The 13,557-nt window shown below is 41.0% G+C and overlaps 1 protein-coding gene across 1 annotated transcript in view; it reads left to right on the top strand.

Moving 5' to 3' along the window:
• Positions 1-1,996: 1,996 nt before the first annotated feature.
• fam214a (family with sequence similarity 214 member A) overlaps positions 1,997-13,557 on the top strand; it is a 44,758-nt gene continuing 33,197 nt past the window's right edge. Inside the window, exon 1 of the mRNA XM_037690814.1 lies at positions 1,997-2,103. Within this exon, the coding sequence (XP_037546742.1) occupies positions 2,073-2,103 (31 nt within the window). The 5' untranslated portion in view covers positions 1,997-2,072. The remainder of the gene's footprint in view (positions 2,104-13,557) is intronic.

The raw sequence follows: 13,557 nt of genomic DNA, 5'->3' as shown, positions 1-13,557 counted from the left end.
GTTTGTGCTGATGTTCAATGTTTTTATGTTATGAGTGCTTAGTGTATATTTAGTTGATGTTTTTCTTAGTTCATATCTTAGATGTTATTACTGTTTTTCTTATACATTTTATTGTTGGATGTAACTGGGACCCTGTGTACATAATTTCGCTCCACCACATGTACCACATGAGGTGCGAATGACAATAAAGAAACTCTGACTCTGACTCTCTGATATTGTTCAAGGGTATGTTTTTCAGCAAAATAATATTGGAAAATTGAAGGTGCATTGTGAACTTATAACATCTGACATTGTCGCTTATAAAACAAAATCGGAATCGGCAGGTCAGACATTTTAGAAATCGGTGATCGGCCAGAAAACTGCAATTGGTGCACCCCTACTAGTAATACCAACTTTGGATCTGAAAAGTGGATTTCCTCCTTATAATAATTTTGTTTTGAACATCTACAAGGTGAAAATGAAGATTGCTCTTATGGATATTTGAAGCTGAATACACATAACTGAGGAAAAGTGATATTTTTTGTCCTAGGAAGAAAGCCTGTTTGAGTACAGTACCTGAAATAGTATTGTATCACTTAAGAAAAATTAGGGGGAGTGGTGGCGCGGAGGGTGGAGAGGACGAGGTCACCTGCATCATGAAGGACCCCACTCACCCAGCACACACGTTTTTTGCCCCGCTCCCCTCAGGAAGGAGATTAATGAGCATTAAGTGTAGAACCACTAGACTGAGGAACAGCTTCTACCCTGAGGCTGTTAGACTCATGAATCTCTAACCAAAATAATCACTGTGAAAAATCACATCATGTTGCTGCTGATCTGTTTCATGTTGAGGTGTTCATGCGTGCTCATCTGCTCACACAGACTCATGCTCATGTTCGTGCTGCTGTTCGATGTAATGTTATTATTAGTGCCATTAGTGCTTAGTGTATTTTTAGTTTATGTTTTTTTTAGTTCATATCTTAGATCTTATTACTGTTTTTCTTATACATTTTATTGTTGGATGTAACTGGGACCCTGTGTACATAATTTCGCTCCACCACAGGTGTGTATGACAATAAAACTTTCTGATTTTGACTTATCTTAAAAAAAAAAAAAAAAGTAAAGATGTTTGATTATATGCTACTCCAGCCTGCCATACAGGCTGTTGTTGGGACACGTGACCTGGAGCAGCACTGATCTGTTTTGACAAGCAAGTAGGGAGGGAAGTGAGAAGGGGAGGCAGACTGTAGCATCACGACTAGCAGGACTCACTGTTCCTTTAATCTGCGTTTCGTCCGAATTATATTCCTAGTTCGGGAGTCCGGTGACCTGGCAGCCGAGTTCTGCTCGGTTCGTGGCAGTCGTCGCCGAACAAGTACCGGCTCGGACTTGGAGGGGGGGTGTCTGTCTTGTTTTCTGCTCCGCTGTCGCTTTGAAAAGTTTTTTTTTTTTTAATGAAGACCACAAAGGAAGTCATCGCAGGTGGCGTTTTAAAACGCCGAGTAGGAGGTTGTAACTCGACCTTTTTGAGTGGGTAAAGTGGGCCGAGTCAGTTATCGAGACCTGGTCAAAAATTAACAAATATACTCTTAATAAAACCGTCTGTCAGTCGGTGGTAGCTGAGCCGAGCCGAGCCGCGCAGGCTGGGATGCTAGCAGATAGTTAACCACAGGTTACCGATAAGGTTAGTTGGTCCAGTTTGCCGTCGTGCTAACACAGAAATGAATCGCGACCCAACTATGGTTCGGGTGGAGGAATTCGAGACGAGCCGAGAGAGGAGGCAGCTGGCTGGTTAAACTAGTAAACAGGTTGACAAGTCCTCCACCGACTCCTGTCAGCTGTCTTTGTGCTTGTCGGTGAGTGCGACTCCATGGACGCGTACAGGAGCAGCATGCTAACAAAGCCAGGCTTTGTTGTTGGATAGTGAGGAGGAGGGGGGGGGCAGCCTTCACAGCTGATATTGTTGCTTAGCTAACACATACAGCAGCTCTTACATACACAGAGGGGAGAAGGGGGGAAGGGGGGGTTAGAGGGGTCCAGCAACCGTCAAGTCTGAAAGAGGAAGACCCGCACACCCCCCTGAAGACAACCAGATGACACTGGACAACATGAAGTCCGAGAGAGGTATGTGTGCAAACAAAAACACTGGTGCATGTGCACATCCCCGAGAACAAATCAGAGCTCTCCGTGAATACACGAGAACATTTCTGCTGCTCCAGTTTGGTGTCAGCTGTTTCCTTCCCCATTCCCTCACCCCCCCCCCCCCCACCACCCCCCTTTTTTTTTTTTGACATATAACCTTCAAGCTGCTCTCCTGCCTCATAATCCTGTTCCCTCTCGCAGTGGCTCGTGTTTGACAGACTCTCTTCACAGGGCTGCTGCTGAATGTTCCCTGACACCCACCCTTGTTGTGGCAGTGAGGCTCCTGGCGTATGCTCTACAACCTGTTTATAGCTTACATGTGAGGAGATGACCCTGTTTGTTTATGCTAATTTCATCTAACTGCCCACATCTTTACCCTGTAGAGCTGTTTATCTTGTGATTGCGTGTTTCTTCTTCTTCTTTTGTGATCAGCACCATACTTGGAAGCAGGTCACGCAGTCATGAGCAGATTAGCTGCAGTCGATCAGCTTGTGTTTACATATGTTATGAAACTGCAGCTTGGTTGCTGACTGGTCTGAGTGGGCTCTTCCTTTGCTGATAAGGAGACTCCAAAACACACTGTAATCATGCGTCCCTTACGGACACGGGTTTTTAACCCTAGCGTTTTACTTGGCTGGCTCCTATGGTCCTTTATATAGAAGCACTGACCCTGACAGGCTGTGGAGATGTCGCTCACACAGTGGTGAGGGCACAATGACCGACACGGTATAGTTTAATTATAGTCCAATAATGCAGTATAGCATGCTAGGTTAGCTGTAATAACTGTGATATAACATTGCTGTGGATATTGTGCTTCGGCTTTGTGTGAGCCTAAAGCTTGAGACGCATTACTACTCTTATCTGTTCTTTCCCCTCCCTTGCTTGCTATCATCTTTGAATGTTGAAAAGCTGTGCGGGCAGAAGGTGCTCGACATCAGGAGCTCCCTGTCTGACAGTCACTGTTGTTGTTTTTAAATATATCGTGCAGTTTTTGTGATGCAAATACTACATTGCTTATAGGCAAGACGCCTTCTTTTTCTCGCCTCATCCCCTCTCTCTGCCCTCAAGGTCTGAATGGAGAACTGGACAAGTCCCAACATGTGCATCTAACAGGGTAGTCTGGGATTCTGGTTGGTTTGAACAGAGCTCCTGTTAATTTGGGTGGGTGAGGGGGTCCCAAAATTAGCATTTCTGTTTTCATTTGTTGTTGCGTTGAGGGGGCCAAGATGGTGTAAAGAGGTAGGGTAGCCAACTTGGGACCAAACGATTGCAGGTTCAACTCCCCGCCATGCCCACATGTCGTAGACGCCTCATCCCTAATTGCTTCCCAGGCGCTTGCATAGCTGCCCGCTGCTCCACCTGGGTGTATCTCACGTGTGATGGTTTAAATGCGGAGAACTCATTTCATCATTGTATAGGAACATACAATGATGGCAACATATAGCACGTTATCCAGATTCATGCTCAATAATTCAGGTAGAAAAATCCAACAAAGTTAAGTCAGGTCCTCTGGACAGTTTATTTTTGTTGATACGTTTCATTTTTCATCCAAAAGACTTCTTAAGTCCAAGGAACTTGCAACAAACTCGGCCTTATAAACAGCATAGCACTTTACTTTAAAACGTCATGTAAATAACAATGGTCAAGCGATGTATTTTAGTTTGATATTTAATTAAGTTGCACTTTAAGCAAAGCAGGCGGATCTCAGGTTCTACCTTTCCATTGTAACCAGTGCTGCCTGGAGTCGACCCCACAGTGTCGCACCAGTTTGCACCTTCATGCACGTGACCAAAACAACAAACCTCAAACGGGATGGGAGGCAGAGCAATTTGCATGACTTTCACAGCCAGACCCACAAGAGTTTAAGTAAAACTCTGTTTTGGTTTTTTTTGTTTTTCATTCAACCTTTATATATACAGGTTAGTCTCTTGAGTCATGAGGATTTATTTACAAGAGACCTGATTTTAAACAAAAAACACAGATGAGATACAAACAACAATAGACACTCTTATAAAAGCATATAGAATGAAAAATAAATTATATAAAATGAAACAAAAACAAGCTACATTATAAAACGATGTAAAATACTAAAAACAGGAACATGTCTGCATTGGTTTTTGCAATGAGCTCAACAGTTGAGATGACTTCTGTTGTGACTTGCCGCTATATAAATAAACTGAATTAAATTGAAGTGAGTTGTTTAAAATCCTTTAGAGAGGTTAAAGTCAACAACTTCAGATCAAGGTGTTCAGGAGCAGAGTAAGAGAAGGTCCTTTTACTGAAATCAGTCCTCACTGAGGGGAGCTGCAGGTAATTATGTCTTGAGCACGCACGCTGTAGCTGCACTGACGAAGTGACATGTAGGAGATGTATGAAGGCAGCAGACTAAGAAGGGATTTAAATACGAAACTGTACCAGAGAGAGCGTCTGCGTGAAGTTAATGATGACCAGTTACCCAGTGAATTCAGGGGGCATACAGTAGTTCCAGCCAGTTATGGATCTTAGTGCACCGTGATAGACAGCGTTCAACATCTGCAGGGTTCTTCTAGGAGCGTTCATGTAAATAATGTCTCCATAGTCAATGGAGGGAAGGAAAGTAGCAGTTGTAAGTAGGAATGTGCGATATGGCATAAAATTCATATCACGATATGTACTGTGAAGGGTGGCGATAACGATATATATCGCAATATGTTTTTGGTATAAAACTTGCAATAGGAATTTAAAAAAAGCTTAGGTTGTCCTTTTGCCATCATATATTTTGAATTAAGAAAATGTTACTACTAGGTCCAGAGAATTTTTAAATAATAAACAAATCAAGTATTGGGCTTCTTTCTTGTAGTGCAAAACAGTGCAAAAGATATCATATGTAGTTTTAGCCATATGTTTTAAACAAAATAATATGTTGTTAACTCTTAACAGTTTCCAGTCTCACTTAAGAAATAAACAGCAACAGAGCAGCATTTTACACTGAAACACTTCACCCTCCAAACCTCTAGTGGGCGACTCCCTCCGCTTTAAGGAGAGCTGACACAAAATGAGTCTGTGGCTTTGACCAGAGGGTTTCGCAGTAAAATCACACAACACAGCGTTCTTTTACAGATCAGAGAGCAGGTTTCTCTAAAGCTGACCAACACTTACTTTAACTTTCGACGGAAAATAAATAAACAACTTTCGACGGAACACAGCGTTTTGCACATGCGTCCGAATATGGCAACACTACGGCAAGCCGGGCGTAGTTAGCTTGTAGCTTAGCTACTTAGCCCTCGAAGAAAATACTTTAACACCACTTGCGCACAGTTTTCAACTCAAAAAAGTAACGATTAAACTGACAACTCTGATTTTACATCATGGGGCAGCTGTGGCTGAGGGGTTAGAGCAGTCGTCCTCCAATGCGAGAGTTGGGGATTCGAATCCACCAGCAGTCACATGTCGAAGTGTTCCTGGGCAAGACACTGAACCCCTCGTTGCCTCTGATGTGTGTCCCATCAGTGTATGAATGTGTTAAAGCTCTGATTAGCCTCATTAGAATGATTTGTTCAATTAGCTTTGTAGAGAGCTAGTAGAGTGCTGTATGAATGGGTAAATGAGGACACAGATCGTAGTGTAAAGCGCTTTGAGTATCTTGAAATAAGATAGAAAGGGGCTATATAAGTACAGTCCATTTACCATTTACCATTACATCAGACACAGCATTACTGCGGTTAGCCGGTAAAGACAGATCTCTATCGTACGCTAAATTTCTATTGTTTCTACCGTATACCGTATATATCGCGCATTCCTAGTTGTAAGGTGTTTCCTAACGTTTCCCAACGTTTCAGTTTATAACTGGGAAAGCTCTGTTTATGAGAAACAAAACATCTTCAAAATTCTAAAAAAGAAATCCCCTTTAATTTAATTTAATATGGACCCATCCATCCAAACAAGAACAGTGTTTTGTGAATACGCCAACGTTTGTATTGTTTCAGACTTGCGCCCACACAGAAACAGCTTTTTAGGAGATCCGAAACAATATTTTTTGTAAATGGGGTTCTAGAGTGAGAAAATCTTTACCTGCTGACAAAAAGAAACCGTGTTCTCATGTAGGCAGCCTAAATAAAAGCCATTAAAGATGATGATGTCATAGCCCCACCTCCTGCCTAGCCTACCCAAGCTTGACAGACATAACAAAACACCAGATGCTCAACTACAGCAAAATTGTTGTGTACTGAATTACTGAACAGACAAGACTGATTAACAAAAAACTTCCTTGAATACAGCAAAACAAAAAAAACTTTATTTTACACCAAATAATCTAGGGCCAAAAAGATTTTTATCGCTTGTGAACTGTCAACAGTACTAAAGCAAACATTGCAAAAAGAGAATTGGCTTTTATGAAACGGTAAGAAACGGTGGCATCTTGAAACAATTTCGCTCCAGCAAACACAAACTTCTAATAAAAAGTTTTCTTGTTTTTCTTTTGGGTTTATGGCACATCTCACTGGAGCATCTGGTGAAACAGGCTTTTGTTGTAAAGGGAGAAAAAGGAGCACTTATGTTCTGCTTAGGGGCCTAACCAGTGTCATCTGATCCCCTTGTTTTTCTATGGGTTTAACCATGAGTCAAGACAATGTGTGCACATTTGCGTGCGTGTTTTCAAGCCAGTCCATAAGGGCGTGAGTAGAAGGTGAAATCTGGCACAGTGCTAGTGTGCAACAGATTGCTGTTGACCCTAATAAGCGCTGCACGGTTGAACCATGCGGCTCAACTGACAGCTTTTACAGGTCCCATAAAGCAGCTATGGAAAAGTCCCTGGATCTGTTTTACACCATTAGGGTGAAAACATGGTTTTGTGCTATTTGGTTTGCGGTTGTTTAAGATGACGTGTGGTTAACTTGTATTATATTTATCCACAAAAACATATTTTAGTGAACTGATGCGAGTTACTTTGGAATTGTTTACACCATAAAATATACTCTTTGTGGCTCAATATCATTAAATGTTGAAAATATATAAGGAAAAGTATGAGCAATAGCTGACGAATAGTAGCCACATTCAATTCTTTTTTTGTTTAAGACATTTTAAACTGCACACTGAGGTGATTTCCTCCTTAGTCATGTTGGAGCGACTGAATCTGCTGGCAAGCCTCATATCCTGCTCTGTAATTTTATTTGTATGCCTGCTCTTCCTGTTTGAAGCCACAAGTCTTTAAGGGAGGAGTTGAACACAAATTCACCTCCACCACCCGAATCAACTTACACCACCGCCTGCTTTCGGCCTGGCTTTCATTCAGCCAGAGCTGTCCTGAGACGTCCCAGACACTCGTCAGCGAAATGGTCTACATGTATACTCTCAATGAGGAGAGACTCAGATAGCAGAGCAGAACAACACCTGTCTAAAGATGGTGTTTGTCTCCTCTTCTGCAACGATTTACTCCCAATGCAAGAGATTGTCACAACAGGTGTTCCACCTGTCACATGGTTGCAGTCATTTTACTAAAAAACAAACACTGACTTTCTTTCTGTGTCATTATCATGTCCCTGGTATGTTTCAAAAGTTCAGCTGCTTTATTTGCTCACCTCAAAGTACTTCCTTTTATGTAGATCAGGGGTCTGCAACCTGTGGCTCTGGGGCCACGTGTGGCTCTTTAGTCCCTGATCTGCAGCTCTATGAAGCGTTGACAAAAACATACGGCAAATGTAATTGTTCTGGTTTTTATAGCCACAACAAAAAGGCTAGTTTTGGCTTTTTTGTGTAAATTTTCTGCAAATGTTTGAGCAACACTACAATTTTTTTTTTTTTTTGCTTTATTACTTCAAAGTTGGATACTTAATTTCTCATTGCATAAAAGGCCACATGGGCCTGCAGAGTTCAGTGTTTTCATTTTCATCTAAAAGGTAGAAACTAGAAGTTTTTACTTCTTTACATCATAGACTTATTTTTTGTCCCAAAATGTAAAAATATCAATATATGTTAAAATTCATTATTGATTATTAGTTTTAAAATGTCACCTCCACTGGTTAGAACAAAAAAAAAACTTCAACTACCTGGTTCTTTATTGTTGTTTGCATAACATGTGGTACATGAGGTGCACAAAATTGTGTACCCAAGGTCCCAGTTACACCCAAAAACAGCAAAAATATAAAGTATAAATAGAAACGGTATACAAGGCTCTAATATGTACCCTAAAAACTAATGATGTAAAATAATACAGTATATTAAACAGCAGCGTGAACATGAGTCTGTAGTGAGCAGATGGGTATGAATACAGCAGCTTAAAGGCAAGAAGTCAGCAGCACAGATAAAGTGACATATCACCAATTAAAGTGTCATTACAGTGATTTTTCTGGTTAGAGATTTATGAGTCTTAACGGCTTCAGGGTAGAAGCTGTTCCTCAGTCTAGTGGTTCTACACTTAATGCTCCGTAGCCTCCTGCCTGAGGGGAGTGGAGCAAAAAGTGTGTGTACTGGGTGAGTGGGGTCCTTCATGATGCAGGTGGCCCTCTTCCTGCGCCTGCAGGTGTGGATGTCTGTGATGGTGGGGAGGCTGACTCCAACAGATGTCTGTGCCTCCTTCACCACTCTCTGCAGAGCTTTCCTTTCTGCAGCTGTGCAGCCCCCGTGCCACACGTTGATGCTGGAGTTCGTAGTAGTTTAGTAATTCTTTTCAATTGGGGTTCAGAGGAAAAATCATGCACCATTTATATCATACTTACTGTAGGTAACTTATTACATTTGAACGACCCAAGTTGGAAGAAATAAAGTTTATTTTTGACCAAATTCTCAGCCAGTGTCTAGTCTGAGCGAGTACTAGCAAAGTGGATTGCTGCCAACTTAAAAGAACTCTATTTAAAATTAATATAACATTTCACATGAACAATGGTTGTAAGCTCTAAACAAGGTTGTAAGCTTGTCATTTCACATGAAGGCTGTTTAAAGTTGCAATGGGTGCGTTCAAATGAATAAACCCTTGATATTGGATGAGCTCTAAGTGAAGCGTAATCCACTTTGGTCTTTGCCCTGCTCAGACTAGCCATTAGCTCACCAGTCTGTTCATAATTAAATACTCTTTCTCCTAAGGTTATCAAAAATCTATCTGCAACAGGTGCGGCGTTTGTGTTCAGAACCTTTCCGCATATCCCCATTTCGCAGGAACGGAACTATCACTTTAAGTTTATAAGCTACTTTAGATCATCCTAAATGTGTTTCCATATTGATTTTTCAATATTAACAGTACATTTGCTGACCCAGCTCCCCTTAACATGTATATTGAAGTTGTTGTTGCTCAGCCAGATTCAGAGCCACCTTTACAGTAATGAGTACCGCAGCTGGTGCTCATGTCCAAAGAGTAATCAGTCTATATCAAAGTTGTTATGGCAGGTTTGTCTGTAAGTAGCCTAGTCTAGCTGCAGTGTATAATCAGACACCCAGTCCTTCCAGTTCAGTAGTGTTCTTACATAATGCTTGTTTTGAAAGGTCACTAAAGTCGTACTGCAGTGTGTGCACTTGCTCACACAAAGACAGAAAGTCAGGTGGGTGCATTTAACACAACAGCTATTTATTAAGGCTCACTGTTATGGGCACTCAGAAATAGCAACGTCCAGACTTGGTGCTGGGCTGGTGGAGGCTCTTAGTAGCAACATATTGGGTCATATTTCTTCTGCCAGAGTTCCACTGAGCCAGCCAGTGATGTAATGGCTTTTCACATTCTCCCGCCCCAGTGGCTCCTCTGAGCCAACCAGCAGTGAGCTCTGCAGGAACAGGAAAAGCCATCTGGTCATCATGGTGACTTAAAAAAAAAAAAAAATTGGTGAGAAGGTGCATTTCAGGTTTGTTTCAGCTTTTGTTTTCAAAAATGTTTTCATCTTTGGTATTTTTTAGCGTGTCTCCAATTTTACTTTTGCTACCAAAGCATCTGAATCAATAATTAAAGACTTCACCTGTCCTTGAAGCTTTTAGGTTATGAATTCAAACCAGACTGCACAAAGTGAGTAAAACATGCCAACTGTTTTCAGTGCTGTCGACCACGGCGCGCTAAGATTCATAACTGGTTGTAACTACCGTACCCATCACTCTGTACTCACTGGTCAGTTGGCCATCTACATGTAGGCTCTCACACTGGTACATCTTCATCTCTAAAGCTCTCCTTGGTCTGCTACCTTCTTATAACTCCTCCCACATGTCACGTCGTCAGTGCAGTTACAGCATGCGCTCTCAGGCTATCATTACCTGCAGCGTTCCCTCAGTGCGGACTGAACTTGGCAAAAAAGGCCTTTTCCTCCTCTGCTCCTGTAACCTGGAGCACCTTGCAACAAGGTCTGAAGATGTCCACTTTGATATCTTTAAGGGATTTTAAACATTTGATCATGTCAATAGAAAAAACAAAGGGGATATGTTCTTTCTTTTAGTATTTTACCTCGTTTTATGGTACCCTGATTTATTGTTTTATAGCTTTATTATTTTAACTGCATTTTTACTGTAATTTATTGTTTATTAGTATTGTTTGTACTTTATATGTTCTGTCTGTCCGGTCCCTCTTGTAAATGAGTCCTCATGACTCAATGGGGCTAGCCTGTATAAATAAAGGTTGAATGAATGAATGAATGTGCACAGGTTATATTTTCATATACAGTTCCACGTATCCTTTGTGCTTCTTTCTTCCTTCCGCTTGCAGTTTTAATCCCTGACGTGATATAGCAAGATTGGATTTAAGCTGTCAGTTCAGTTGTATTTGTATAGGCTGTTCAGAAAACATTTGTAACAAGTAAACACTGTCCACGTTTGTGGATGTTTGTAACTGGGAAACCAGGATGAGAGCATTGGGATATGTTTTTAACAATGTTTAAATGTGAGTATGCATCATTTCTACTCTTAAGATTTAAAAATGGGGGAAGACATCACAAAAATGCCCTCTCTTTTGAAAATCCTGTATTTCCTTATCATCTTTGCTTCTTCCCCTCTTCTCTTTTGACTCTTCTCTGTCACATCAAATAGGCATCAGCTGCTGTTTCAGCTCGGTGCTTAACACCCAACCACTGATAATATCTATAGAAAAACATGAGCAGAAATGGAACTCAGCTGGTCTGACCTCCCAACTAAAACAAAAGAACAACATGAGTGCTAGTAGAAGCAGAAAAATTAGTCAGAACACTCGACACTGATAGCTCTGGAAGGACATTGTGTGAATAAATTGGTGCTGGCATTCATTTCTCACATGATTCTCGAGTTTTTGAAAGATGAGTCTATTGCTTGAGGCCAGTTTGCAAATTAGTGTTTTTAGTCAGCTGCTTAACAAAGCAGATGTTCCCCCCTCTTTCACATGCCAATCCCAGCCACTTCTGAATGTGCAAATCATGTGCATTTTACTAAGAATCCAAGTATGTTGGATGACATGCATACTTTAACAATACATTTACATAATCTGTGCATGTCAGGCATGGTGTGAAGGTCTTTGAGTCTCACAGTAGTGATTTAATTGTAAGGAACATCTATGGCAGATGTTGGTGATTTCTAGCTGTTAATCTTAATAATGAGAACACTTGATTATTTTTGCAACTTTTACCTTCCTTACTGATTTTAAGATCTATTTCCAAACACCACACAAACACTGTTATGTAAGTGTCTCATTAATTTGGTTCATGTACCTCTCATTTATATCTGTGCCCATGCGTCAACAATGCATTGTTGTGGTTTAGTGCTGTTGTTGTTTTTCGTTTGACTTACTTTAAACCTACAAAGCCCTCAACAACTTAGCTCCATCTTATATTACAGATCTTATTGTTCCATATTTTCCTAAAAGAGCACTTCACTCTCAGACTTCAGGCTTACTTGTGGTTCCTAGAGTTTCCAAGAGCAGAATGGGAGGAAGATCTTTCAGTTCTCAGGCTCCTCTCTTGTGGAAGCAACTTCCAGTTTCTGCTCCTGAGGCTGACACATTGTCCAGTTTTAAGACTGGGCTTAAGACTTTCCTTTTTGATAAATCCTATAGTTAGGATTGGCTGGGGGCCGAGATGGTGTAGAGGCAGGGCAGCCGGCTTGGGACCCGAAGGTCCCAGGTTCGATCCCCAGTCACTGCACATCACGTGGCGTCTCTGGGCAGCACGTCTCATCCCCAAAATGTCCCCTGGGCGCTTTCAATAGCTGCCCACTGCACCACCTGGTGGTGGATGGGTTAAATGCAGAGACTAATTTCGCCATTGTATGGAAACATACAGTGCTGACATTGTGATGACATTATTATTATTATTATTATTATGCTGCCATAGGCTTAGACTACTGAAATACAACTTGACCACGTTTTTTATAAAGAATTGTTGCAATTGAGTAGTTTTCATTTTAAATTATTTCTATCTCAACATGTGATTCTCAACTTGCCATTGTGTATCCGTTCCTCTTTCCTATTCCTCTCAAACCCAGCCGGTCAAAGCAGATGGCCGCCTGTCCTGAGCCTGGTTCTGCTAAAGGTTTCTTCCTGATGAGGGAGTTTTTCCTTTCCACTGTTGTCTTTGTGCTTGCTGAAGTTGAGAGTCTGCGATGAAGCTAGACTTAGGCCTGTCGCGATAAACAATAAATCAATTAATCGCATGATAAATGAAAATTATCGACCTCGTTTTCATCTCAACCTTGACCTCTCTAAGTGGCTTTAAACATCTGTTAAGTTCCTGGCAAGAACAAATGCAGACACGTTCCTGTTTTTAGTTTTCTACATCGCCTCATTATCTTGCTGTTTTTGCTCTCTGTCTTGTCGAAGCTCCAAAATTCACGATTGAAACCCGTGCCTTCATGTAAAAAGTTGTTTTTCTTTGCAAAAAGGAGCAGAGAAATTGTTTACAGGGTTGATTTTTTTTTTAATTAAAAGCTTTGTGTGAAAAATGCTATGCTAAAGATCTCAAACCACACCGAGCATCTGCCAATGAGAACCAAAAAAAGGAAGGAGATGGCCCATGTCACATCAAGGGGCATCCCTCCCATTTTTCTTAGAGACACGCTGCTCTCTCCCTCACTATCCATCCTTTGGTTCATTCAGTCTTATACTGCCATCCGGTGGTCAAAAATGGTACTAGACTCAAAACAAATTAACTAACATTTCTTCTTAAATTTGACAATAATTACAAATTATTATCAAATTTCAAACAATATAATCGTTTATCACAATAATTTCTGAGACAATTAATCGCCCAGCAAAATTTGTTATCGTGACAGGCCTAGTTAGACTCAAAGCAGTCTGCTCCTCAGATAAGTAATGTAATTAACTTTTTATATAAATGAATGTTTCTGTTCGGTGACCTAAGATGACTTCTGTTTTGACTTGGTGCTATATAAACTGAACTGAAATGAAATAAAATGAATTGAATTGCACCTTCCACAGGGATTTCCACAGTGAGCGAACTCTCATGAAAGATTTGGCAATTCGTTTTGTTTGACACCCTTCCGGACACAACCTGGTCTCAAACCTGCAGC

The sequence above is a fragment of the Nematolebias whitei genome, chromosome 2 (assembly GCF_014905685.2).
Source record: "Nematolebias whitei isolate Nwh7 chromosome 2, NemWhi1, whole genome shotgun sequence".
NCBI lineage: Eukaryota > Metazoa > Chordata > Actinopteri > Cyprinodontiformes > Rivulidae > Nematolebias > Nematolebias whitei.
Note: the sequence above shows the minus strand (reverse complement) of the source record. Positions and strands in the feature narration are given on the sequence as shown.